General features: G+C 39.4%; 1 protein-coding gene across 16 annotated transcripts in view; it reads right to left on the reverse strand.

Annotated features, from left to right (window-relative positions):
- LOC144957355 (uncharacterized) overlaps nt 1-21,399 on the reverse strand; it is a 142,981-nt gene extending 121,582 nt beyond the window's left edge. For 15 of the 16 annotated variants that reach the window (XM_078888533.1, XM_078888534.1, XM_078888548.1 and 12 more), the window contains exons 1-3: nt 21,077-21,399; nt 20,865-20,982; nt 3,848-3,929 (exon numbers count right to left, since the gene is read on the reverse strand). In XM_078888533.1, the coding sequence (XP_078744659.1) occupies nt 3,848-3,929; nt 20,865-20,982; nt 21,077-21,238 (362 nt within the window). In that variant the 5' untranslated portion in view covers nt 21,239-21,399. The remainder of the gene's footprint in view (nt 1-3,847; nt 3,930-20,864; nt 20,983-21,076) is intronic. The other variant, XM_078888545.1, reaches the window with a different exon arrangement.
- Nucleotides 21,400-25,000: the final 3,601 nt, after the last annotated feature.

The following is a 25,000-nucleotide window of genomic DNA, read 5'->3' on the forward strand; positions in this document are numbered from 1 at the left end:
CTATGGGAGGTCAGGAACCTCACCCAGACACAGGGGGACAGAAGATACAGCAAGTGCCTTCCTGCCCACTATGGGAGGTCAGGAACCCCACCCAGAAGTAGTTTGAAGTTGTTTAACTCTGTCGTGTTCACACATGACTCGGGAAGAACGTTCCAGTCTTTGATTGAATGCGCGGGGTGCAAATGAAAACTTGGAAATCTCTGAGTTTGCAGATTGGTGTTTTAGTGGGGGTTTTTTTTTAGGTACGGAAGTCTTTAGTCACTCACGCATTCAATCATCTCCGGGCCTGCTGGCACTTGAGGCGATGCAAGGGATCTCCACCTGGTCCTGTCAGCAGCTATTCTTGGGGCCGTCTCGAACAGAACTCTCTCTGCTTCAGGTAACTCTCTACGATACGTCTCCAAGTCTCCTTGGGGCGGCCTCGCTTCCTCTTTCCTTGGGGTGTCCATCGCAAGAGCCTTCCTTATCAGTGTTTCATCAGGTCTGCGACAGACATGCCCCACCCATTGTCATCTCCTACTTGAGACTCTCCAGAGACTCCACTCCTTTTAGTAGTCTTTAGTAGTTGATGCCTAATGCGACCTGTGGCTCGATGAGGATTTGGTATGTAAGTAAGTGTGCTTTTGTATCTCTGCCTGCGTTTGCCGACACAAACGAATAGCCGAACGGTGACGTCATCAAACGTTAGCTCCTTTCTTTTTCTTTTTTTTTTTCTTCAAAGAGTCATTTTATTCATCGCCAAGACCTGATTCGGTAGCCAACCGTCGGCTTAACTCACGGTCTAACACTGACCAAAAACAAACAAACAAAAATAAAAATAATAATAAATTACGTTAGAATACAAGGCCCCTTAACGCGTGTAGCGAGTGCCCTATCAACTGAGCTATCGGGACCTCCAACGATGTGTACGTTTATCATATTATGCAGATCTGATAACCCATATTGTTATGGGCCCACCGTTGTGATGGACATACGCTCACTCAAACCAATACAAACAATTGCATGTTACAACAATAATGTTGAATCAAGTCCACAATCGCATTCGGTCGCTTATCAGACCTGTAAACATGTGAACGTCGCGTTTTGAGTCGACAAATCTTCACAACATTCGCCAGCCGGATATAACCGAAGCCATCGTTAACATATAGATAGTTCGAAGATGACGTCACTCAGGTCTTTGTTATTGTTTTTTGCCATCCGCGTTTATGAGTAATTCTCACAAAACTGTATTAACCAGACTATAAACCTTCAAGATTACACATAGGTTTGTGTGTTGGTCCGTTATACTTCCGGATGGCAATGTTATGAGTTTCTTAGCCAAGCGCATACTATCTATAGCCTGACACCAGAACCCTCTAAGACTGGCAGTTTGACGTCATTTTCTAGGTTTGTGTAGCGTCTGGGTGATTTGTCGTTAGTAGAGCTCAATGAAACAAGTTATTTCATTGGTTGAACTATTGAATACAACTCACGATTTGTTTTCTTTTGTGGCAAAAGACTGGCATTTTGACGTCAATAGTGTCAGGTTATAACTTTACAATGGCTACGATATAGATAGTATGCGCTTGGCTAAGAAGCTCATAACATTGCCATCCGGAAGTATAACGGACGAACACACAAAACTGTGTGTATCCATGAACGTTTATAGTCGGGTTAATACAGTTCCGGGAGCATTACTCATAAACGCGGATGGCAAAATACAATAACAAAGACCTGAGTGACGTTATCTTCGAACTATCTATAGTCTGATTGATAGAATTTAGTGAGAACTACTCGTAAAAACGGCAAGCTGAAAACAATAACAAAGAGTTGAGTTGCGTCGATTTCGTTCCTTCTTTAGGATGTATCGTCCCTTGAAAATGGATGGGAGGTAAGTGTAAACATGTGTTGACAAGGAGGATGCGACACGAAAACACACTAGGACACGCGTTCAACCGTAGCCATCGTTATGTTAGAGAGAGCCTGCTACTGAAATCCAAAAGGACTGGCAGTTTGACGTCATTATTTGTTTCTTGCACTGCCTAGTGAGTTGTCGTTAGTAGAGCTCATGGAAACAAGTTATTTCATTGGTGAACTATTGAATACAACTCACGATTTGTTTTCTTTTGTGGCAAAAGACTGGCATTTTGACGTCATTTTTTGGTCAGTGTCAGGCCATAACTTTACGAAGGCCACGGTTCAACACACTATTAGACTATAAAAACAAACAGTTAAGTAGGTGTGGTGACATCCGATAAACAATCAATTATCTTTTACTGTCTGTTGTGATAAATGTAAAAGGCTAAGAATTGCTGTGTTGTCGGCTGTGAAGAAGAAGAAGAGGAAGAGGAGGAGGAGGAAGAAGAAGAAGAAGATACCATCCTCTCTCTCTCTATCTCCTCTCTTCCCATTTCTCTCTCTCCCTCTCACTCTTCTTTCTCCTCCCCCCCCCTCTCTCTCTCTCCTCCTCTCTCTCTCTCTCTCCTCTCTCTCTCCTCTCTCTCTCTCACACACACACACACACACTCAAAGTCCAAAAAGTAACCCTCCAGTGCCACAACACCCAAGGAGTCGGGGGCTATCCCGGCATCTACAGAGTTTAAAGAGGCAATAGAAATTGCTTCCTACTATTTGGATCGGACGCTAGTACTTTCTGCTAGTAGATCTAACAGACCCAGCTACTAAATCAATCGTTGTGGGATGGGCAATGTCCGATATTGGGGTGTGTGTGTGTGTGTGTGGGAGGGGGGGGGGTTATAAAAAAAAAGAATATTGACTGCACCTGGAGTCGATAACAGTCCCTTCGCACGTGAAGCAAGTGCTTTACCACCCGAGTCATAGAAACCCCCCCCCCCCCCCCTCACAAAAAAAATTCATCAAATTGTGACAAATTAAGGAGGAACCTCTGTGGTGTAATGGTAGAACGTCGGACCGGTAATCAGAAGGTCTGAGGTTCGAGCCCCAGTCCAGGTCGACTGATTTTTGGGGATGTTTTGGGGGGTCTTTTTTCTTGTATTTTTCTTTCTTGCTTTGCCTGGCACATTTCATACACACTTGTTCAGTTCTTTATCTTACACCGGTGCCTGATCCGTAATTTCTTATTAAGGAGCAGGCACTGGTATGAGATAAAAATCTGAAAAAGTGTGTCTGAAACAGTGCCGGTGGAAGCAGAAAGAGAAATAACAAACAACACAACAAAAAAATGTAAAAAAAAGACCAAACTTTAAAAACAAAACAAACACCAAAAACAAAAAAACAAAAATTCATCTGCGGGCTGGGTTTTTATGTTTTAGGCGGGAGGTGGGAGTGGGGAGGGGGGAGGGGGGGGGGGGGGGGGGAATGGGGTGGCCTTTTGATTTCTCAGTCAGACAACTTTCAGCTGTGTCTGGCAAACATTCATTCTCACCTTTTCAGATTTGTATCGAATAGTGGGTGATGCTCTGCGTGACGACGTTAAAAACACAGAATTAGAAACAAACAAGCTAACAATAAACAAATAATAACGTGAAGTTGAATGTAAGCTTCAATTTAATTACAAAAATAGATCAAATGAACGTTTCGGGTTTCCCCTTTATCAACAAAACAGGATGATTGAAACACTACAGATGAATGAGATGATGTGGTAGTGGCGTGGTTAAGATGATTCATCTTAACTACGCCACAACCACATCATCTCATTCATCTGTAGTGTTTCAATCATCCTGTTTTGTTGATAAAGGGGAAACCCGAAACGTTCATTTGATCTGTTTTTGTAAATTAAATTGAAGCTTGCATTCAACTTCGCGTTATTATTTATTTCTTCGAGCTTCGAGCAGCAACATTTTACACTAACAATAAACAAACAAACAAACAAACAAAACAGTCTTACCCTTTTTTGAGTGGATTACTGCTAAAGTCCAAGATTTGCAAGTTTTTGCATAATTTGATCTTATCTGGAATTTCAAATATATCTGAGGAAAAGAAGAAGAAAAAAATAGGTATTATTATTATCATCATCATCATCAATTATTATAATAATAATATAATAATAATAATAATAATAATAATAATAATAATAATAATAATAATAATAATAATAATAATTATTATTATTATTATTATTATTATTAGTATTATTAATTATTATTATTATTATTATTAGTATTATTAATTATTATTATTATTATTATTATTATTATTATTATTATTATTATTATATTACCATACACGTACATGGGTTATTGAAATGTAATTTTTAAAAGTGATCCTTCATAGCCCATGGAGCCGGATTTATGCCAGTTTCTATGGCGTGAAATGGACAAGAACAATTGCTTGCTATCCTCTGAACAGGACGCTAGTTTATCGCAATGTACTTTCCGCAAGATCTAACAGATCCATCTACCCAATAACTGCTAGGTACGGGTGAATTGAACATGGGAAGTAGACGTGGAGGATGAGGAGGAGGGGGGGGGTGAGAAGAGGGAAGCGCAAGAAGAGGAAAAAGACGTACAATATGAGGAGGAGGAGGCGGGATATTAGATAAAGGATAGCGATACAAGAAATGGAAGGTTAAAAAAAAAACAAAAAAAACACAAACAACATATAACAAACCAAAAAAAAAAAACATTAAAAAAAAAAAAAATTAAAAGAACAAAAACAATATATAGTATAATTTTTTGAAATTTGTTTAAACGACAAGCCCAGAAACCCCCCCCCCCCCCCCCCCCACACACACACACACACACAAAAAAAAAGAAAAAAAAAAAAAAAAGACAACAAACTGTAATAAAGAAATTCCACCCAGTGTTAATTAATGAAGGCCGTGTCCAGAGGAATGCATTACAGATGTGTAAGAACGGCCCGTCTTTGTGTCGGTATGTGTGTGAATCACCCAGCGTGTCACGTGACATTCCTCTCTTATTGTTGGAACGAACTTGACGTCACGCAGCTCTTTGTTCTTGTTTTTAGCCAGCCAGCCAGTCAGTCATTTTTTACGAGTAATTCTCGCTATAGATAGTTCGAAGATGAAGTCACTCTGGCCTTTGTTATCCGCGTTTATGAGTAATTCTCACTAAACCATATTTACCGGACTATAAACGATCACGGTTACACACAGTTTTGTGTGTTGACCAGTTACACTTCCGGATGGCAATGTTGTGAACTTCTTAGCCAAGGGCATACTATGTATAGATAGTTCGAAGATGACGTCACTCAGGTCTTTGTTATTGTTTTTTGCCATCCGCGTTTATGAGTAATGCTCACTGAACTGTATTAACCTGACTATAAACGATCACGGTTACACACAGTTTTGTGTGTTGACCAGTTACACTTCCGGATGGCAATGTTGTGAACTTCTTAGCCAAGCGCATACTATCTATATTCATTCAATCGGACTGTGTAAACGTCCCAGGTGACGCGCAGTTTTGTTGTGTGTCGTCGGTACGTTGTATCCGGCTGGCGAAATGCTGTGAGTTTTTTGTCTGAACGCGTAGTAGGGACATTTGTTCAAATATTGGCTTGGTGGCTTTATCAAATAGAAAACTCGGGACATCCAATTTATTTGAAACGGCGATCTAACCAGGGGACCGGGCCCCTCCCCCTCACACATACCCACACACACACATACTCACACATATACGCAGACACAAAAACACATACACACAGACATACGCAGACACACAAACACATACACATACGCAGACACACATGCACAGACACATTACGGCAATACAACACCCCCCCCCCCCCCCCCAAAAAAAAAAAAACAATAAAAAAACAAAAACAAAAAACAAATTAAAAGCAAAATAAAAAAGCCAAAACCAAAACAAACAAAAAACACACAAACAAAAAAAAACATTAAACAAGTTAACTGCCGTGCGTATTTTAAAAATTTGGCCAGAAAACTCGTCCTTCAAATATCGATCGATTTAACTGATCCTCGTCTTGACAAAAACTCCCAAACCTGGAATGACGAGAGACCGTGATACCATCGTATGCCTTTAATCTTCAAGGGTTTTACGGCGATTGCGACACATTGAGGTCACTCCAGCCAGACTTGCTAACCAACCTCAACCATTTGAAATGAATTATCATATTTTTCCCAATAATATCTTATATTCATACAGATAGAATGAAACTGACGCCACTCGGGTCTTTGTTATTGTTTTGTTGTTTTTTTTTTTGCCAGCCGCGTTTATGAGTAATTCTCACTAAACCGTATTAACCAGACTATAAACGTTCAAGGTTACACATAATTTCGTGTGTTGGTTCGTAATATTTCCGGATGGCAATGTTGTGTGCTTCTTCTTAGTCAAGCGCATACTAGCTATATTCTCATATTTTTTCAAAAAATCAAAAATATCTAAATTTGACATTCACCGAATCCATGGAGACCTATCAATTATTATTATTATTTTTTCTTTTTTTTTTTTTTTTCTTTGAAAAATCTCGAAAATTTGCAAAAAATTGCAGATTTTGCGGCCGCAATGCAAATCAGAGATATTTTGCGATTTTTTGCGGCCGCAACGCGGCAAGTGATGCAAGATAAACTGCCATGCCAGAATATTCCAATGACAATCATTTGCCTGGCTACTGAGATTCTCGTCTAGGAGGAGACGAGGTTTAATGACCTTCAACTCTTCTACTTTTATCATTTTTTCCCTTTTTTTATTACAAACTCTGAATTTTTACATATAGCATATTTTAGTCAACATTCTCATATTACCATAATTTGGACCCAAAAGCGTATTGAAATATGAGAAATCATGCTGGTAGGGAAGCCAGACAGAAAGAAAGAAAGAGAGAGAGAGAGAGAGAGAGAGAGAGAGAGAGAGAGAGAGAGAGAGAGAGAGTCACCTTGCTTGTGAAGCGAGTGCTCTACCCACCGAGCTATCGCGAACATGACATAAGGTTAAATATCAAACACGTTGAGTGTTGCATAGAAATCGAACGTCGTCGCATTCGCAACAAAAAATTCTAATGCATATGCCGCACTGCCCCCCCCCCCCCCCCCCCCCCCATAATATTTTGGACCTAACTAAAAGCGTATTAAAATATGAGAAATCATATAGTTTGGCAAGCCTGCTTTAGTGCCAGTAAAAAAGGGAAGAAAATGAGATAGAGATAAGATTCTAGAATCACAATTAAAAGACCATGAGAAAAAAAGTAAGACAAAGGGGAAATGTTCAAATAGTGGGGATGGGAGGGGGGTGGGGGGAATGTAGATTTCCAGAGCACACTAAGGACTCCAGAAAGTGCCAAGCAATCCAACTGCAGCATTGCAAGATAGAAAAACTCGGAAAATAGACATTATAGGGGATAGAAGACATAGCAAGGGGGAGTGTCCAAATAGGGGGAGGGGAATGTGGATTCCCAGAGCACACTAAGGACTCCAGAAAGTGCCAAGCGATCCAACTGCAGCATTGCAAGATAGAAAAACTCGGAAATTAGATAAATAGTGGAAAGAAGACATAGCAAGGGGAAGTGTTAAAAAAAAGTGGGGGGGATGTAGATTCCGAGAGCACACTATCAATGAACTAAGTTTGAGATCACCTAAAAGTCTCATCCAGACACCAGCACAATACCCCACTAAGTGGAGTACACTCAAATGTTAACAGAATATATCAAAAAAAAAATAAATAAATAAATAAATAAAAATAAATAAATAAAAGAACGCATAACTAACAGAGAGATGGTTTACAGAGAGAAAAATATCGTCTCCCGAAACTAATACTAAACATTTGACCGTTTCCCTCTCAGCTAAGGACTCCAGAAAGATAGAAAACAACTCGGAAAATAGATAATATAGGGGATAGAAGACATAGCAAGGAGCCTCCTGCCCACCATGTCATAGGAAGTCAGAGGACCCCACCCAGACCGGACCACGATAAGTAAACAACAGACGGGGAGAACAGAAATAAGAATACACGTGTACACGATCATGCACCCGAAAGAGAAGAGCTTTGCTTCATATTGGCAACTGCCTAAATACACATTTGAATTGAATTGAATTGAATTTTTAAAAGAATTATGGGAAGGCAGGGCCTGGCATAAAAACATAAGGTGATTAATCAAATGCGGAAGACATGAGAGCGGAAATTAAAAGAAAGAAAGAAAGAAAGAAAGAAAGAAAGAAAGAAAGAAAGAAAGAAAATAAGCAAGAAAGAAAGCAAGAAAGCAAGAAAGCAAGAAAGAAAGAAAGAAAAAAGTAGAGAGAGAGAGAGAGAGAGAGAGAGAGAGAGAGAGAGAGAGAGAGAGAGAGAGAGAGAGATGTTTGTTTGTTTTTAAGGATTTTACGGCACTTGCAACACATTTTAGTTCATATCAGCGCCGGTAAAAAGGAAGAAAATTGGACAGTGAAAAGATTCTAGATGTACAATTAAAAGGACTTGAGGAAAAAGTAAGACAAAAGGGGAGTTGTTCAAATAAGGACCAGATGTAGATTCCAAGAGCACACCATCAATGTACTTAGTTTGAGATCACCTAAATGTCTCACTCGGACACCAGCATAAGATCCCACTAAGAGGAACACACTCAAATACTTACATTATACATTCAAAACAACATATATAACAATAGATAACAGAGAGACGAGATGATTTACAAGGAAAAAAAGATCATCTCCTAAAACAATAACTATGCATTTGACTGTTTCCCTCCCAGCTAAGCACTAAGGCCACGGCCAGGACAAAACCAAGTAATCTCATTCCAAGACAAAGACAGAAAACAAATTTGAAAACAGCTATAGAGGGATGGAAGACACAGTTAGTGCCACCCTGCCCAACATGGGAGGCCAGGAACCCCAGTCAGAAGAGAGAGAGAGAGAGAGAGAGAGAGAGAGAGAGAGAGAGAGAGAGAGAGAGAGAGTCTCTTTGCTTGTGAAGCGAGTGCTCTTCCCACTGAGCTATCGGTAACACGACATAAGGTTAAAGTTAATCCCCCCCCCCCCCCCCCCCCCCCCTAAAAAGCCCAGTTTCCCGTACCGTTCCGTGAGAAATGCCATATCTACTTTTTCATCGAGACAATTTCAATGACTTATCAAAGGCATGGAGGCAAACAAATAATAAATATATAAAAGATATCAATTACAATAACAACAACAATAATAATAATAATAATAATAATAATAATAATAATAATAATAATAATAATAATAATAATTTTGGCTCAATCAATTGTTCAAAATTACCCCCCCCCCCCCTCCAAATTCCGACCCGCAAGTGAGTATAAAAATAAACATAATAGATAGTCGAATTTGACGTCACTCAGGTCTTTGTTATTGTTTTTTGCCACCCGCGTTTATGAGTAATTCTCACTTAACTATATTAACCAGACTATAAACGTTCAAGGTTACACATAGTTTTGTGTGTTGGTCCCTTATACTTCCGGATGGCAATGTTGTGAACTTCTACACCCCTGACCCATCCATCCAACCGTTGTTTATTGATGCATTGCGTTTAGGTAAATACTCTAATAACACCCGCCAGCCGGATATAGATAGTATGCAGATGACGTCATTCAGGCCTTTGTCATTGTTTTTGCCATCCGCGTTTGTGAGTTGTTCTCACTAAACTGTATTAACCAGACTATAAAAGTTCATGGTTACACAGAGTTTGCGTGTTGGTCCGTTATACTTCCGGATGGCAATGTTGTGAACTCCTTGGCCAAGCGCATTCTATCTATAGATAGTATGCAGATGACGTCACTCAGGCCTTTGTTATTGTTTTTGCCATCCGCGTTTGTGAGTTGTTCTCACTAAACTGTATTAACCTGACTATAAAAGTTCATGGTTACACAGAGTTTGTGTGTTGGTCCGTTATACTTCCGGATGGCAATGTTGTGAACTCCTTGGCCAAGCGCATTCTATCTATAACGGACCAACACACAAACTCTGTGTAACCATGAACTTTTATAGTCTGGTTAATACAGTTTAGTGAGAACAACTCACAAACGCGGATGGCAAAAACAATAACAAAGGCCTGAGTGACGTCATCTGCATACTATCTATAAAAGTTCATGGTTACACCGAGTTCGTGTGTTGGTCCGTCATACTTCCGGATGGCAATGTTGTGAGCTTCTTAGCCAAGCAAGCGAACACCATCTATATTTGTAGTGACTATGGACAGCCAATAATACATTGACATTGACATCCGCCATCCGTCACGCATCAGTGAGTACGCGTGCACCAACGTGAATCAATTACTCATGAGAATTCCCAATCGCCCAGCCCAATAATACAGGCACAGGAAACCTTCGACATTCGTGCCAGAACACCGTGGCCTCTGTGAAGTACTTCTCTGCCATCAGCTATCTGGTCGTTAAGTGATGCATCTGTGATCTTGTTGTTTTGTTGTGGGTTTTTTTTCTTTTTTTTTTTTTGCGCGTTATGTGGTCCAGTGGTATGTCGCTCGTTTTCGGATCGAAAGGTCATGGGTTCGAGCCTCGCTCGGCGCAAAGTTGAGTCCTTGGAAAAGAGTCTTAACTCACATTCTCTCACCGTGCGTACTCAGGTGTAAAATGAGTACCTGGCCCGTTAACAGCGTTCCGTGTTTGGTGTTTTGTTCATTTTTTGTTTGTTTTGTTTTTACTTGGGTGTTTTTTTTTATGGGGGGGGGGGGTTGAGGCTGTTGTATTTATTTCTGTTTATTACCTCTTACAGTCCACAGCTTCTAATAATAATAATAATAATAATAATAATAATAATAATAATAATAATAATAATAATAATAATAATAATAATAATAATAATAATAATAACAATAATAACAATAATAATAATAATAATAATAATAATAATAATAATAATAATAACAATAATAATAACAATAATAACAATAATAATAATAACAATAATAATAAATATCATTTATATATCTTAGAGCTTTACCCCATTGTCACAGGCTCTAAGCGCTTTACAGTGATATAAAACAAAACATATTACAGCTTCGTATCACTTTGTCCTCGAGTAAAGCACTTTACAATTACAACACATTGCCCCGTGTCGACACTGCTGTAGGCTAAACAAATTGGGATTGGGTGGGTGGGGGGGGGGGGGGGGGACACCCAGACACATGGAAAGGATAATAATACAAACTAAATGATGAGATAGGGAGAATACGTAAAAGATACGGATGTGACCCGATGAAGAATCCACCGGCAAAATTGTTTTTCTTTTTATAATCATCATCATCACCATCATTATTATTATCATCGCTGTCATTTTTAACACAACCCAAATGAAAATAATAATAATAATAATAATAATAATAATAATTAATAATAATAATAATAATAATAATAATAATAATAATAATAATAATAATAATAATAATAGCAACGTTGTCCGCCACGAGTTATCGACGTGAACATTTTGATATTGCCATTATAACGGTATTTGTAGGGTGTCTTCTGTCACTCGCGGGTTCCCCCAATACTGACGTACTCTAGGGGGGGGGGGGGGGGGGGGGGACGACGACGACATATTTAAACATTTGGCCAGAAAACTCGTCCTTCATATAACGATCGATTCAAATGACCCTCGTCTTGGAACAAAAACAAACATTCAAACCTGGTATTTCGGGGGGGGGGGGGGGGAGGTCTACTCACGTCATAGACGAGATGAAAGATACAAGAAATTGAACACTTAGATCCAAACCTACTACGAAGGATTTGAGAACAGAGAGCAGAGAAGGGGAGGGGGGGGGAGAAAGAGAGAGAGAGCGAGGAGGTGGGGGGGGGGGGGGTGAGGAGGTCTCCTCACGTCATAGAACACTTAGATCCACAGAACAGAGAGCAGAGAAGGGGGGGGGGGGGGAAGAGAAAGAGAAAGGGGGGGGGGGTGAGGAGATTGGAATGGGACGAAAGGGGGGGGGGGGTCTCCTCACGTTCCGAGAGAGAAGAAACAATAAGAATGTCTTAGGTTTGATGGATTGACAACGGAGTGCAAAGGAAGAACAAAATACAAACAAAATAGATTGGAAAAAGAGGGGGGGGGGGGGTTGGTTTATTGTGAGAGGGAAGGAAAGGGAGGGGAAAGAGGAGGGAGTTTGGTTTATTGTGAGAAAGAGGACAAGAGAGCGAAAGAGGTTTTGTTTTGTTTTTAAGTGTTTTACAGCGCTTGCAACACATTTTAGTTCATATGAGAGCCAGTTAAAAGGAAGAAAATTGGATAGTAAAAACATTATATAGATATACAATTAAAAGGACTTGAGGAAAAAGTAAGACAAAGGGGAATGGTACAAATAGGGAACAGATATATATTCCAAGAGCACACGGTCAGAGTACTTAGTTTGAGATCACCTAAAAGTCTCACCCAGACACAAGTGCAGATCCCAACTAGGAGGAATACACTCAAATGTTTACAAATAATATATATATTTTTAAAAAATAACAGCATATGACAGAGAGATGATTTACAAGGGAAAAGAAATATCAACTCTCAAAACCATAACTATACATTCGACTGTTTCCCTCACAGCCAAGGACTCCAGCCAGGGTCAGGACAAAACTAAGTAATCTCATTCCAAGACAAACACAGAACGCATGTTGGAAAACAGATACAGGGCGATAGAAGACACAATAAGTACCTCCTTGCCCCTATGGGAGGTCAGGAACTCCACCCAGCGAGTGGAAGAGGAGAAGGCTGATTTCTACGTGAGGGAGACAGAAAGAGAAGGGAAAGAGGAGGTGGGTTAAATGTGAGGGAGAAGAGGGAGTTGGTTTCAGGCAAGAGAGAGAAAATAGGAGGGGGTTTAAATCATGTGAGGAAGAAGACAAGAGATTGGATGAAGAGGGGGAGGGTGGTTGGTTTATTGCGTGAGAGAGAGAGAGAGAGAGAGAGAGAGTGTGTGTGTGTGCGAGAGAGGAGCGTGTGTGTGTGTGTGTATATGAAGAGAGAGAGAGAGAGAGATAGAGAGAGAGAGAGAGAGAGAGCGGAGGGGTTTCAGATGTGAGGAAGAAAAGAGAGTGGGAGAGGAGGGGGTTGGTTTATTGTGAGAGATAAGGAAAGAGGTGTGGGTTTGGTCTCTTGTGAGAAGGAAGAAGGCAAGAGAGAGAGAGAGAGAGAGAGAGAGAGAGAGAGAGAGAGAGAGGAGAGAGAGAGGAGAGGGGGGGGGGGGGGGGGGGAGAAGAGAACGGAGGACGTGGAGTAGTTTTGCAATTAGTCTAAGTCAGGATGATAAGGTATCTAATTAATGCCCGACCTTGCGACCTCTCCAGTCCCGACGTCAATAAAAGTAAGAACCCGTTATTTCTACTCCCCCCACCCACCCCCCCCCCCTCTCCTCTTTCCCCAACGTACCCTTCACTGTAACAGACATGATAGTCTCTCTCTCTCACTCTCTCTCTCTTTTCTAATCCTTCACAATCTAGTCACATCAATTCTCAACCCTCCCCCCCCCCCCCCCCCCCCCCCCCCCTCCTTTTCTCACCCTTCAGAATCCAGTCACAATCTCTTATCCCCCCCCCCCCTTCCCCCCGGCGATCTCGTGGAATTCGCACCGTGTATACGTGTCCTGGTACGGATACTCTAATTCTCACTCTCTTACAACTAATACTAATACGGTGTTGACCTCGATGGAGGAAAACCTTAATATATAAGACAGGCTCACAGTCCTTAGCATACCAAAGCATTCCGCAATCGATGATGTGGACTTAGCCAACATCGAAAAAAAAAAAAGCTCACAACATCCGCCAGTCGAATATAGATAGTATGCACTTGGCTAATAAGTTCACAACATTGCCATCCGGAAGTATAACTGGCCAACACACAAAACTGTGTGTTAACCACTATCGTTTATAGTTAGTATGCAGATGACGTCACTAAAGCCTTTGTTATTATTTTTGCCATCCGCGTTTGTGAGTTGTTCTCACTAAACTGTATTAACCAGACTATAAAAGTTCATGGTTACACAGAGTTTGTGTGTTGGTCCGTTATACTTCCGGATGGCAATGTTGTGAACTCCTTGGCCAAGCGCATTCTATTTATAGTCCGGTTATTACAGTTTAGTGAGAATTACTCATAAACGCGGATGGCAAAAAAAAAACAATAACAAAGACCTGAGTGACATCTTCGAACTATCTATAGGGAATGAGATTAGCTGAAGAGTAGCGTCCCTTGATTGGACGTCACCGGCGGAAAAGTTATTCGTCTTTATTGCTAGCACATTGTTTCGAGAAAATGTACTTTTTCAAAGGAGGAAATTCCTCCTCTGGACTCTAAAATCGCGGATTCCTCGGATCCCAGGAAAACCATCAGCACTGGGTAAGGGTAAATATAAAACAGGCCTGCATCTGCCCCCTGAAAAAAAAAAATTGCCTGAAAATCCACGAGACGTTGGGTCAGGGTCTAGGGCGTTGTCCCCGTGACGTCGAAGCTTTTTCAATGCAACATGAGCAAAGATCCCCATTTCCCGGAATATTTTCTTTGAAACAAAATGAAAAAGTATTGCCGGCAAATTTACAGGCCTGATAAACTTAAGCAATCTCAGAGCTGCCAACCCCATCTGATGAGAATGTGTACAATGGGACCTCAAAATGGGGGAGATTTCATAAAAATGGGTACAGTCCTGAAATCGACGGAAACTAACCATTGTGAAAGTAAGAGGAAGGTATACTTACATAAAGTCACACCGCACAAGCTCAATTGCAGCAAAAATGATGTTCCCAAGACTATAATCCAATCATTTCAGAATTCTACCTCCCAGCATGAAGATCATAATTGGTCAAAAAATATATGAACATCCTATTGGCCACCAAGGTTTCTCAATAGGCTAGTAATAATATGAATTACAACTATAGAAAACTGAGGTGATTCTGTACACTGAAAATGGGTACAATCTTGGGGGAAATGCGTACAAGCGTACAATCGCTGAAAATGCGTACAATTCCGCATTTTTTGTGGTAGGTTGGCAGCTCAGCAATCTCATTCCAACAAAGACAGAAAGCAATTGGAAAACAGATATAAGGGGATGGAAGACACACAGTATTGCCTGTCAAAAAGAGTAAGATTTGGAGAAAAAGTGTACAATTTGAACACGTAATCCTTCAACCATCCCACTCCCTGCCGTTCGGTAACAGTGGAGGTAACTAATTATTAAAACAAGTTTCTGTGTCCGTATGTGTGTGTGTGTGGGTGGATAGGTTGGGGAGTGGGGGGGGGGGGAGTGATATCAGAAGCGTCTAGAAAATTTGAAAATAAAATTATGAAGGAGTAATGCAAACAAACCGCTTAAATTTACCAAACAATCAATTGTTAAAACATACAGTGTAGGAAGCATGGAGAATAATTTTTAAAAAAAAAACCTTACAAAAAACAGAATTTAAAACAATTTTTCCTTTAAAGTGTTAAGATTTGAGTCTCATAAAAAAAAAGTACCACCTGAGAGTACTGTGAGAAAACGCAATGTTACAAAGGTTAAAAAAAAACATACAGATATGCTTTTTGGCGTACAGTTTGACAGTGGTGTTATAGTAGCTTCTTTTAATATCGACAGTCCCTTGTAAGTATCAGTAAGTCAATAATCAAGACACAGAAGAATTAGCAAATGCATCTTCGCTCCTCTATCAATACTAAGTCAATTTCATGGGTGCCAGCAGGAAGATGTGCCGAAACCTGAAACTAAAATCTCGACACTTTGCCAAACCTGAAAATGTTCCCACTGAAAATGCGGCCTCAACTTTACTCTTATTTCATCACCGTTTTTATACCATTATTAAATGATTACACAGCAAACATATTGACACACTGAGGAAATTAATTTGATTTATTAAAACCAACTTATAAAACATAGTGAAATACTCACTGTGCAGTTGAATCACGTTTTCGAATTTTTACCGATGCTATTAGGTTATTTTACTCAAAACACTAAAACCGGAGGTATTTGATTTCGAGATATCGCGAAACTGGAATTCTGGGCATGAACTGGAAATCTAGCACCCATGGTCAATTCGAGAAAAAAATAATTAAAAATACATTAGAGCCAAAACAAACAAAAATGTTCGTCATCAGTTTCTTTGGGTTGAAAAATAAAAAATAAACAACCAGAAACTAGCAATCTAGTTCTAATATGCCGTTATGTAGTCTTGTGAAATGCCACTCGCTTTCGGATCGGAAGGTCCTGGGTTCGAGCCTCGCTCGGCGCATAACTGAGCCCTTGGAAAAGGCTCTTTACTCACATTCTCTCACCCTACTCATGTCTAAAATGAGTGCCTGGCCGTTTACAGCGTTGTCTCTGTTGAAAAAAAATATTGTATCATCGTCTAACAGGCTTCCTGTCTCATCCTACATGTTAAGTGTTGCAGTTGGTCAGGGAGCCCTTGTAAATCACTTTGAGCACATTTAGTGGAGATTGCGCTATATAAAAGCTCAACCTTTTTTTAAAATTTCAACTTGAACAATTTCCATACTCATCCAAAATATATTTGACCAATTTTGACTTGAAAACTTTTTCTTTGATCAGTTGAGTAAAATGAACCCAAGCTTATCAAGACATGAATCTGAGATTCCAAAGTTCAGCTTTTAACAACTTGAGCTTTTATAGCGCAATATCCACTAAAAGTGCTCAAAGGAATCCCTGGCCAACAGCAAAATGTAACATGTAAGACAAGACACGATGCCTGTTAGACTAAATAACAATATTTTCTGACAGAGACAACGCTGTTAACGACCAGGTACTCATTTTACACCTTGAGTATGGTGAGAGAGTGTGAGTAAAGAGTCTTTTCCAAGGACTCAACCATGTGTCGAGTGAGGCTCGAACCTAGGAACCTTCCGACCCAAAAGCGAGTGTCATAGCACTAGACCACATAGCCGCTCAAGTTCGCGATTCCAAAGAATCTGGAAGTAATAAAAGAAAAACAAAGAATTATTATTATTTCAATCTGGAAAAACTGATATTGTCAGGGTTGCCAATTTGGCAGATTTTCTGCCAAATGTCCTTTTTTTGGCAGAATTTGAAGCCGCCTGGCAGAGAAAAATCGGTTTGGCAGATATTTGGCAGATTTTATTTTCCGAGGCCTAGGGATGAAACTATAGGTCTACTCCACGTTTTCCATGGCAATTTTTATGTATTAGTGATTTTTTTAAACTTGGGAAATGAAGAAAAAAAATTATGACATCGGCCTTGAGAATTTTTTGTTTAACAAAACTGATGAGTTTTCAAAGGGGGTACTATAGATAGTACGGTTTGGCAGGCTTTTAAAATCCAGTTGGCAGAATGCCTGAAATTAATCTGGCAACCCTGGATATTGCCCGGAATTGAGGTCTTGTGGTATATGACACGTACGTACGCTCCTTCAAAATGATAGGTCCGGGGCAGAGCTGCCTATGTGAAATTTCAAAAAATTTGTAATTTCCAAGGGAAAAAAGAAAAATTTACTTTTAATAGCTTTAGAAAAAAAAAAAAAAAACAATTTTCTCTCAGCAAGGTCCAAAAATGCCCCAAAGTCCTGAATATAGATTCTAAGGAGCTAAACGTTCCTTTTCATCAAGATTTACTGAGTCAAAGAGACCTATGCAGCTCTGTAGCCGGAGACAAAAATTCTAATTTCTACGAATTTTTCATAGTACTAGGCAGGTCTGGTCCTGAGTTCGAGTCCCAATTTTAGTTTGTGCAAAGTTGAGTCCCAGGAAAAGACACTTTATTCACATTCTCTAACCGTATTGTATAAAAGTAAATCGAGAGCTCAGCCACCAACAGCGTTGTCTGTCCGAAAAAAAAAGAAGTTGTAATATTGCCTTACAGGTGTCATGTCAGTTCCGACAGTAAGCATTTTACAAGGGGTCTCAAGCCAACAGCAACAATTAACATTTATAGGAATAGGCACGACGTTTGTAAGGCTTTATTTTAAAAAATGTCTCTGCATAAAGACAACACTGGTTACCACCAGGTTGGTACAGTGAGAAAATGTGATTAAAGACCCGTCTCCAAGAACCCAATGGTGAACAGTTAACAGGACTTGCTTTGTTTATTAGGGTATTACACAGTGCCTTTTGACTTATAAAGGTCATTTCAGTACCACTTGAACCAGGGACCTACCGGTCTAAGTTGAGCGTCCTGCCACTAGACCACAAAGCCATACAAAGTCTGTAATTACCTATTCCTGACCTATTTGATGGCATTACCATAAAGAAAAAAATTTTTTTTTGGTAAAATACAGCCTTCCTTCTCTCTGATAGTCTTTAACATTTAAAGTAAATAACCATTACTTCAAAGGTTTGCAAGAGAGCAAAACTTCCACCTTCAAAGTACATACAATCCTCTATCCATATCAGCAAACTTAGAAAATACATGATGTGGGAATGTAGCTAAATATTTAAATAAACAGATCATCATGTCTTAAGAATGCCAAACAACAGTCCTCCCCCTCCTTCACTTACATGATGTGGCACTAACATGGAAACCCAACACCAAGAGGAAGTCCAAGATAGACATGGAGGACAATTTTAAAAAAAGAGGCAAAATGTGGTTTGAATCCTGGAGGATGATAAACAATCGTTGATACTCTTGCTAACTTCTGGAGAGTGGGAAAATGTGCCTGTTTGTTCCCCACACATCAAGTCTCTCACTGCCAGTACATTTGATTGGGGGAAATTAATGTTTTTTAAGAGGAAATTCCTCTTCTGATGCCAGAATCGGGGATTTCCAAGGACTTGATGAAAACCACCAGCACCGATTACAGCTAACCATTTGTAGACATGTGTCTATTTTATTTTTTTGTTGTCTTACAGCTGGAACTGGAAGTACAGGACACACCTTGAGGAAAGAACCAGGCAATGGTTGTGGGACATTGATGAAAAATAACCCTTATGGGCAGACATTGATGAAAAATAACCCTTATGGGCAGACACTGCTGAAAAGGACACCAACGATGTTGGATTGTTGACATGGCAGCATTAGGCAGGCCAAAAACTGAAGCTATAAACTGGGAGGAGAAGAGACAGAGGCTTTATGAGAATGATTTATAATCTACCTGATGTGGACAAGTAATTAATAATAACATTAACAGACAATGCCTACCATATGATGACTCAAAAAAAAAAAAAAATCATTGAGAATTTACCACTACTTTTGATTTTGTAACTGTTTTACTGAAACTTTGTGATCAATAAAGTAATAAAGCATCCCAAAACTGTAATATGTAGGGTTGGGCTAAAGCTGCTCCGAAAATTATTTTAAACCAGAGTTTAAGCTTAACTTATAAAATCTGAGCTAAAATAAATCCTTCATGAAGGAGACTGGGCTTTCATTCTTAACCTCAACCTCCCACTACCTCAAAATAAACAATTAAAAAATCCTAATGCTCAATCTAATCATCTTGACTTTGAGAGAGCTGCCAACCCACAATATCACCAAAACAGGGTTTTTAGACCCAAAAAAATCAAGAATTTTATCCTCAAAACCATTGCCTATTATTCATTTATAAATCGGGTCCATTGAATTAAACAATGAGACGTCAAGAATAATATCATGTTTTTATATTGAACACTTAAGACCAATACACGTTCATAAGCAACAATTATAAAATGTAACAAAACAGACATAAACATCCCATAATCGTCCAGAAAAAAAAAAAAAATGGGATTTAAAAAATTATAATTTCAGACCTGAAATTAAAAAAAAAAAAGGGAAAATTCTGGCTAAAATAAAACAGTAGTTGGCAGTTCTGATTAATATCAAATTGACACAGAGGATCACAATTATTCATAGACCAAAAAGGCAGCTCAAATCAATAACTGATTACATATAGGACATAGTTTGGGAACATATGATTTATTACTTTCACTAGTTCAAAAAAAAAGAGATATCTGATGTCTCAAGCAAGTAATTGACAAATTGTAAGACTCGCTTTGGCTTTAGAAAAAGTAATTGTGAAGATTCCTCTAACAAACCCCACACAGGGAATTTTATTAACCCTGCTTTGTATTTAGAAAATCCAACATTATCATTGGACAAAAAATTTGCAAGAAGTTACAAAAAATAAAAAAATTATATATATATATAATAGAGAGAGAGAGAGAGAGAGAGAGAGAGAGAGAGAGAGAGAGAGAGAGAGAGAGATAGAGAGAAAGTGAGAGAGAGAGAAAGTGAGAGAGAGAGAAAGAGAGATAGAGAGAAAGTGTGTGTGAGAGAGAGAGAGAGAGAGAGAGAGAGAGAGAGAGAGAGAGAGAGAGTGAGAGAGACTATTTATAACGAGGCAGGAGCAAAAATGCAATAAGCATCCGGCCCAAGCAATGAAATCCTTTCCAATGACTACACTAATATTCATTTATTGCCCAGTCAAATTGAACCTTACATTTATTTTATCAACTTTTATCCTTTTCACTCTCACATGAATAATATTTAAACTTATTCTGGCTACCAAAGAAATGGAGGAAAACAATATTTATCGGTTCATACGCTGGCTTTCAATCTTAGAAATAAATATATAACAATATAACAATACCTATATAAGACGTAAATAAGGTCCCCGTAAATACAAAACCATAAATGACAAGACCACTGGATCTTGATCAATTGAACTCATCACTGCATTGTATAACCGTCTATTCGTGTCCTACCTATGCTTTTGGAATATACTTAAAAGTGAGTTACTTCCCTTGATAGACAACCTGTTAAACTCACACACCAATGCAAACAACGAAATGCCGCTTACAGTTTCTTATTTCGAGATGAATGCTAATGAAAGGTTGTAATATACAATCGCTCATTCATTTTAAACCTGAATCTAAATGATAAACCCCTAATTCTGAAGCAGATTTTCATTATTCTGTAGTCAAACACAACCCACTGAACGCCGAATCGGATTCAATATGGCGGCAATCAGTCAATCGAAACCCTAGCCTGGGGGTAAGGAGGAAGAAAAGCGAAGGACAAAACATAAAATCTATGAGTTATGGCCTTACTTACCATTTTTACTAATATCCAATTCCACTAGATTGACAAGACAGCTAATTTCATCCGGTAGTCGGCCAATTTCATTGTCGCTAAGACTCAACTTCCGCAATTGAACGAGTCGAAAGAACCCCTGAAAGAAGATAAATTTATGGGATTTAGACTCCTGCTTTCATTAATGTCATTGAAAGAATATCAAATAAATAATCTATTCAAAACATACATACCCTAGGTAATTCTCTGATCTGATTGGCATCCAATAAAAGCTCTTCTAAACTCCGAGCATACCGTAACACATCGTCGGGAACACTCGTTAGTCCGTAGTGTCGTCTGTCCACCGACTCGATTTGCCTGTTACAGGCACGAAATAAAGGAATGCACTTCAACATGGCGAAATAAATGAACAGTTTATCCTTAGGTATAACATGAATGAAGATTATAAATCCACTAAAATACGAAATATAAAAATGAAGGGCATTCAAACGACACCAATCAGTACCAAAGAATGTCAACAATCCATGAACCTTTCGAAGTGATGCCAACAATGTGACGTCATAATAAAATAGTCCATCATGCCTGTTCCGAGTTCGTTAGCAAGATATCCGGTGAAAAATCATCGGCAATTTGGCAGTCAGAGATCTACCTTTCTACGTCACTCTACTATTATTGTAACTAATCGTTATTTATTTAATTATAGTTTTACGAACAATAAACCGTTTTGGAGATAGTCTAAAACGATTTTGAAAAATATAAATCTTGCTTGTTAAATGATTCATCCATTTTCTAACAAACCAAAACTAGACAAGAAATCCCGTTTATAGTTCAGTCGTTTCGCATTTAAGCGAATAAGGATGAACGCGGCACTTATTATTAGTTCACAGGTGAGCAGCGAGCGGTCCTCACTCTCTGTTGGAATGTTCTCATGTATTATATTAGAATTACGGTAAATTCTGATGACAAAATGATTGAGCGGTGGTTTATGACTATGAACTTGAATGAGATTTTCTCCAAAAAAAAATTTATGAAAGCAATGGGCCACACAAGTTTCCCAGAAGAATAAGTTGCCATTTACCGAAATCTACGACCGAAACTCATCAACGTGTCCCGTCGCCATCAAAACGGTATGATGTTGGGGTAAACCAGTACCAGACGTGGAAAAAAATATTTCAAAATTAAAATGACCGGAATATTGAAAATTTTAAGGTTTTGTTTTTTCCCCCCTATTTAAGAAATTAAATTCATTCTCAAAATTAAAGGTTATAACCGACGTATATAGGTACTTATTTGCAGGTCTGATAACCCATTTTTTTTTTACTATTGTCTCTCACAGTTGTGATGGAAATACTCTCAAACCGTCGCAAAATGGTCACCATGAGAACAATGTTACAACGAGCCAATTATTGCGTCCGATTACCAGACCTGTGAATTCTGCACTTCGATTAATTCTAGGTAGAACGATATTGACGCTCACAGGCCTTTGTTGTTGTTTTTTGCCATCCGTGTTTATGAGTAATTCTCACTAAACTGTAGTAACCAGACTATAAACGTTCGAAGTTACACATAGTTTTGTGTGTTGGTCCGGTATATTTCCGGATGGCAATGTTGTGAGTTTCTTATCCAAGGGCCTACAGACTCTATAACAACCCAAATCTCATAATTTTTAATTAAAACTGTAAATTTTAATCAAATTCTAGCATCAAAACTACCGTGACATGATTGCGTTTTGAGGCAATGAGTCACATAGGGGTCAGCGTGGCTCAGCGGTACGGTCTTTGCTGTGTGTGCCTTGCTTCGTACCCAAAAGGTATCGAGTTCCATCACCCGCCGCTGCTCTTTGTGGTCTTGAGCAAGTCACGTCGCCTGAGCTCTATTTGCGGCGCTGCATTGCGGCTGACGCTTGGGTGATTTCAGTCTTCCCTTGGAATAGACCTTAGAGACAAATTTCCCCTTTGGGATGAATAAAGGAAATTTTATTGTATTTTTAAGTTTTATATTATGCGAACCGCTATCTCTGAACGGTATGTCGGATTGGATCAGATCGACGTGTACTTGTGCGGCAGCTGCTTCTAATAGTGCTCACTCTACTATGTTATGACGATCGACCCAATCAGCAAAGTCTTTACCGCACTCGTGCACCGTTGCGAACCCACCCGGGAGCTTCGTCACAACACACCGTTCAACTAGATGCTCTGCGGGTTTCGGATTCCATCCCACATCGGGTACATGTTGGACAAGTGGAAAGTCCCTGTAATGATTGAGATTCTAAGGGTTGAATGAGAAATTTATTGTAACCTGTATGAAAGATGTATGAATGCCAATTATGAACAAAGGGATGTAACCATGTATATATTTTAGTGTAAATTAGTAAAGTAAGAATTATTTCCCTTGAATCTTTATATCGCGCTATTTAGTCAATTATAGTTATTTACAGGAAATTCCATTCCTATTAAGAAAGGAGTCCGTCAAGGGTGTGTTGCCTCACCAGATCTGTTTAATCTATACCAAGAAACAACCATGAGGGGCATAACTAATATGGAGGGAATAAAAGTAGGAGGTCACAACATAAATAATATAAGATACGCAGACGATACGGTACTCATTGCAACATCAGAAATCCAACTTCAAAAGATTGTTGACAAAGTGGTAGTAGATAGTGAAGCCAAGGGAATGGAAGTGAATATCACCAAAACGGAATGCATGGTAATACAGAAAAACCCCGAAAACAACAACACCTGCAATATAACGATTCACGGCGAGCAACTTACCAACGTAGAAAGTTTTAAATACCTAGGTTCAATAGTGACAACAGATGGAAGATGTAACCGAGACATACGAGCAATAATAACTCAAGCCAAACAGGCCTTCATGGACCTGGGAAACATTTTGAAAAACAAACAGATGTCGTTCGGGATTAGATTCCGAGTCTTGAAGTGCTACGTGTGGCCAATCTTGTTATACGGATGCGAAAGCAGGACTACAAATGCAGAAACACAAAAGAACATTGAAGCTTTTGAAATGTGGTGCTTGAGAAGGATGCAGAGAATATCGTATACTGCACACAAAACGAACGAAGAAGTGCTAAAACAAACATACCAACAAAGGAAACTAATGCCCTTAATAGCGGATCGACAACTATCCTTTTTCGGACACATAGTAAGGAAAGATAAGAATGAATACCTGGCAAGTTGTGGAAAAATACCTGGTAAACGCGCCCGGGGGAGACAAAGAAAAACACTCATAGACCAACTGACGGGCTTCACCAACCTAACAATCCAAGAGCTGTTTGAAAAAGCAAGAGACAGGGAGGAATGGAGAGAGATAATTCATGCAGTATCCGAAGCCTGGACCAGGCATGGAACCTAGAAGAAGAAGAAGTTATTTGCCCTTGTTTTCTACATGTATATAAACAGGATGTAAATAAAATCATCGTTCCCAAGTGCTTACAAGAGCCTTCAGAGTTCATTCTTTATTTCACCACGTTGGCTATCCAGAGCCATCAGGCTATTAAGAGCCTTGAACATAGCAGTCCCCACAACGATGAAGCGATTTTGCCTTAGGCAGGTCATCGACCGAAGCAGATTCGCTACCACTATCACCTGGTGTCTCCTCTTACTGGTGGAGAAGCCTGGCAACTTCTTACCTAGTTAAGAGGAATGTATGTCCCCGCCCCCTCGAGGGATTGAATTCGTCCAAACCGTCTTCCATCTGTTGTGCGGCTATGTAGTCTTGTGTTGTGACACTCTCTTTCGGATCGGAAGCTCTTGGGTGCGAGACTCGCTCGCTAGGGGCATAGTCGAGTCCTTGGAAAAGGCTCTTTATTCACATTCTCTCATCGTACTCAGATGTAAAATGAGTACCTGGCCGTTAACAGCGTTGTGTCTGTCCGAAAAAAAGTTACTATGGCCTCACAGGCGTCATGTCCTGTCCTGAATGTTAAGTGTTGCTGTTGGCCAGGGACCTCCTGTAAAGCGCTTTGAACACATTTTGTGGATATTGCGCTATATAAAAATCTCAACTTTTATTTATTTATTTTTTTTTTTTTACTTATTTGATCATGAGGATGATGATGATGATGATGATGATGATGATGATGATGATGATGATGATGATGATGATGATGATGATGATATATTCGGTTATTCTCAATGATT

Source organism: Berghia stephanieae, chromosome 11 (genome assembly GCF_034508935.2).
Source record: "Berghia stephanieae isolate SIO BIC M18660-M18661 chromosome 11, UCSD_Bste_1.3, whole genome shotgun sequence".
NCBI classification, from domain to species: Eukaryota; Metazoa; Mollusca; class Gastropoda; order Nudibranchia; family Aeolidiidae; genus Berghia; species Berghia stephanieae.